This window comes from Alligator sinensis, unplaced genomic scaffold, assembly GCF_000455745.1.
Source record: "Alligator sinensis unplaced genomic scaffold, ASM45574v1 scaffold574_1, whole genome shotgun sequence".
In the NCBI taxonomy this organism is placed as follows: domain Eukaryota; kingdom Metazoa; phylum Chordata; order Crocodylia; family Alligatoridae; genus Alligator; species Alligator sinensis.
The window spans coordinates 780,037-784,404 of NW_005842106.1; the positions used below are offsets into that span (position 1 = coordinate 780,037).

The 4,368-nt window shown below is 41.2% G+C and overlaps 1 protein-coding gene across 1 annotated transcript in view; it reads left to right on the top strand.

Moving 5' to 3' along the window:
• The window catches only part of LOC102384522 (hyaluronidase-1-like), a 13,861-nt gene extending 10,446 nt beyond the window's left edge, over positions 1-3,415 (top strand). Inside the window, exons 2-3 of the mRNA XM_006024526.1 lie at positions 1,265-1,354; positions 3,014-3,415. Coding sequence (XP_006024588.1) covers positions 1,265-1,354; positions 3,014-3,415 — 492 coding nt within the window. The remainder of the gene's footprint in view (positions 1-1,264; positions 1,355-3,013) is intronic.
• Positions 3,416-4,368: the final 953 nt, after the last annotated feature.

The window sequence follows — 4,368 nt, forward strand, 5'->3', positions numbered from 1 at the left end:
AAGAATGCTATCTGCTGTGGCTGATTCTGTTAATTTATTCCTACCTTCCCTGCTTCTGCTAAGGGTAGGAATTTATTGGAGGCTCTGTTTCACCTGAGCAAATCTTTTTTATTTTATTTTATTTTATTTTCTCTCTTGATAATGGCTCCCCAGACTCTCTTCCTGCTGTTACAGAAGATCCACAGATCCACTGTGGCTCTGCCTGCACTTCAAGCACTCAAGCTCAGAGATTTTTTTTTGCTTTAGCAGTACCCTACAGTGTGCCATAGTCCAACTATTCCTTGGCTTATGGTTCAGTTCTTAACTGACTTAGGTCAAGACAGTGCTTGTGCATTCTGCAGATGCCTGGAAGGTCTGCTTCTGAAAAGCTGCTGCTGTTATTGCCTTTCTACCTCCCTTTCCTTCTAATTTTTTTTTTTTTAAGAAAGAAAAGAAAAACAAAAAGGTTCTGTTTTGTTTTGTTTCTGTTTTACTCCCCTCTATTTCCCCCTTTTTCCAGGCCTTGGCATTTGTCTAGTCTTAGATCCCCACTTTTTCTGTCCATGCCAGATTCAATGCAAGACTTTCATTCTGACAGGAAGCAGTCTTATTTGTGCTGCTGTGTCCACACCATACCTCTTTAATTTAATTGGCACAATTAAAGTGGTACAACTTGGGTTTGCAGACAAGGTCTGAGAGTTGCAGATGATCAGTACCTGTTCTGGTCAAATCACTCGTGCAAAAAGTAATAGTCATGTACAATAATTATCCAAAGCATTGCTGCTTAGAATTGTCACAGCCTCTTATGGGCTGTTGAAGGAACTTACAAATATACAGTAACATCTTAACATCTATTGCAAAGTACATATAGTTGTGCATACAGACAGGATTTCTTTTTAAATAGTTAAATCGACCTTTCTTCCTATAACTTGTGACATACTTTTGGAATGCATTGTCCAAAACACTTCAGGGAGTGTCTGTCTATTTTTGCTATGGCCTATTATTTGCATTGGAGTAACGACTATGATCCTTTGTTATGGAGAAGGACCATATTATGTTTGGTACTGTACAAACAAAGCAGAGGAAGTAATTCCTTTCCTCAAGCAACTTACAGTCTAAGTAAAGAGTTTACCATGAGCCTTTTTGAGTATGAACACTTTACAGTAGGAACCAACATTTCCTCTGAAAAAGCAGTGCTTAGATGCTAGCATGTCCTTTGCTTATTTGAATCCTTGGGTTTTGATTCTTTTTCAAGGTCCTTTTTTCTTTCTTTTTCCATTTTCAGATTGACCTGGTGAACACTATTGGTGAAAGTGCTGCCTTGGGAGCGGCAGGGGTTGTTCTTTGGGGAAGCATGCAATATGCCAGCTCACAGGTAAGTGGGTTTGGTTTACTAGTGTTCAGTAATAAAGTGCTCTGTCCTTGACAAAATCCTCATGATTTTTTACCCCACCCATCCCCAATTCTATCATTTTTTTTACCCCTTACCCTCAAGGTCCACCATGTGGAGGTGACTGCTTGCAATTCCTTTCAGGGTTTGTTAATGCCATATTGTCATTATCCAGAGAAGTCTCTTTCCTGCACTTCTGTCCAGAGATCACTTCCAGGAATCAAACGCTGATGTTGCCCATGGTAACACATAACACTAATACAAAGTTAAAAGAAAGATACAGCTGCCTGTCAGTGTTTCAAAATGTTATGCTATCCATTTTACAATGTTCTGTTTGCATGGTATTTTTGTCAGTCTAGTAACAAGCCAAAAGTGTGTTTCTTTTGGCAGAGGTGAATCAGACTTTTCACAGGTCAGTGATACAGTTTCTTCAATTTTGTAGCAAAGTCACAGGTTGAATACAGTGACAATGAACGTGCACATAACTACAGGCATTGAGGCACCAAATGTCTGGACTCAGTTTTTGGCCTTTGGATTCTGTCTCAATGATCTAAAGCAGTGGTTCCCAACCTTTTTTGATCGCAGACCAGCAAACCATGGACCGGAAGTGACCGGCATACTGTGGGCTGGCAGCCAACCCTTTTTTATACTCGGTATAAAAAAGGGGTTGGCTGCCAGCCTGCAGTATGCCGGTCACTTCCAGTCTGCAGCTTGCCGGTCCACGGTTTACCGGTCCACGGTCACTTCTGGACCGGCAGCCAACCCTCCTGCGGATCAGCACTGGGTCATGGCCTGGGGGTTGGGAACCTCTAGTCTAAAGGGAGGATGCAAGGTGTGGGAAGCCTCCACTTCTCCATACTTCTGTCTGTGCATACCTGTTGAAGGCCTGGGGGACCTCTTGCATACAATATGATCCAGAAGAACTGATGGCTGCCTACTACTATACAAGAAAAGTTCTGGTTCTTTTCCCAAGGCCTTGGGACTACTCTGAAATAGTTTTATGGCTCTTCCCTTCTGGAATTATAGAGGGTGACAGGAGGATACCCTGTCTATGTAGGCATCTGCTCAGCCAGCACTCGCCTCTTTGAGGCAGAGGACAATCTCATTCTCTCTTAAGAGGCTTGAGGAATGTAGGAAACAGCAATTTCTACAGAATCTTATGCTACTTCTATTGGAGTCAATCAATGGGAGTTCTGCCACTGACTCATTGGAGGCTGATGGTGCCCTGAACGAATTTGGGACCTGATTCGTAGTATGAGAATGCACTCAAAAGCTATTTTATCTGGTGTCTGCAACTTCACCATGAATTACTGAAATTTTCAATCTGTTATTAATTCGAAGGGGTTATGGTAATCAGCATGGGAACTGCTGGTACTAAATTGCCAATACTAAAGTGAGTCAGTATATGGTTTTTAAACTCCCTTTAATTTTAAATTGTTCCTTTACAGCAACCTTTATGTTTGCTTTTGGGGGTTTGTTTTTTTGTTAGTAAATTCAACCTGTTGTTACCAGGTACGCAAAACAAACAAACAAAAAGATTATAATGGATGCCAACCTCTTGCTTTCATGTTAATAATCTACTAAAATAATGAAATTTGGATGTAATGCTAGCTATTGAGTAACATGGCTTTTGATTTCCTGCAGGAGAGCTGTTCAACTGTGAAAAGATACATAGATGGTCCCTTAGGACACTATGTCATTAATGTGACCGCAGCTGCCAAACTCTGCAGTAAAGTTCTGTGCAAGAAAAATGGAAGATGTATCCGTAAGAACAGTGAATCTTCTGCTTATCTACACTTGTCATCCAACAGTTTTAAGATCAGAGTCCACTATTCTGAAAAAGGTCCAAGATTTGTAGTCACTGGTAAACCTGGACCTGAAGACATAGAAGCTATGAAGCAGAGATTCATGTGCCAATGTTACCAAGGCTGGACTGGGATATTTTGTGAACTACCCAATCAGAAGTTACTTGGCCATTTAGCTCAAGTAGCTAACTTCTTCTTACTTGGAGCTATGCAGATTTTTCTGCTTTTCATTGCACTCTAATATTTTCTGAAACAAGACAAGGAAGCAAGAAACAGTGTAGCTGAGGTCTCTTTCCTTTCCTGAGATGGGAAATGCTATTCAGATTGTTGTTATATCATCTTCCTTCTGTTTCATTCAAATCCCAGTGGGACTGCACCACATGTTAAGCAGGTTTCTACTACAGCTCTCTCCTAATTGGACTAGTGTGGCCCCTAGTTTTTCCAGTTAAAACTCCCGCTGATCCAACTAATGTATTGAGAAAAGCTGGGTCTGGACTTTAGGATATGGCCCTATAGGAGCAGAAAAGAAGAATAAAATAACCATTCATTTTAGAGGATGGACAAATTGGATGTCATGGCTTGTATAGCAGCTTCTACAGATGGGGTCTGAAAGGTTCAGGGAATTGTGCATAGTATTATAAATGTATTTTTAAATGTGTGCCCAGCAGATTTTCTCAGGCTGTTTGGGCTGACATGTTAGTACAGTAACGATTAACATTTTCCGTAATTATTTGTCCTGTTGATTTGCCAGTTACTATTTTACTTGAATGTTATTGTCTGTAACTTCCATTGATCAATTCAACTTTTTCTAATAAAAAAAAATCCCTACTGCTTAGCACTCTACAAATTCCTAGTGATGAGGAAATTCTTCTCACTTTCCTTTTTTCCCCCCAGCTGCTTGAAAAAGGGGAAAGCTTACTCCCTTCCCTCCTCATTACTGCTGGAAACCTTTACTGTCTCTGTACTTCTTCCAGAGAGGATGATGTGTTATGTGCTCTTCAGTGCCTCCCCTTTCTTTTTTCTCATGCACATGTATTTGGTAGGGCAGTTCTGTGACTGCTACTCCACTTGCTCATCACTGCATGAGGGATTGATGCAGCCCAACCTCACCACACTGCTCCAAACATATTGGACCCCACCATGCTGCATTGAGTCCTACCCTGCCCCATCACTGCCCCCAGGAATCCACTACAC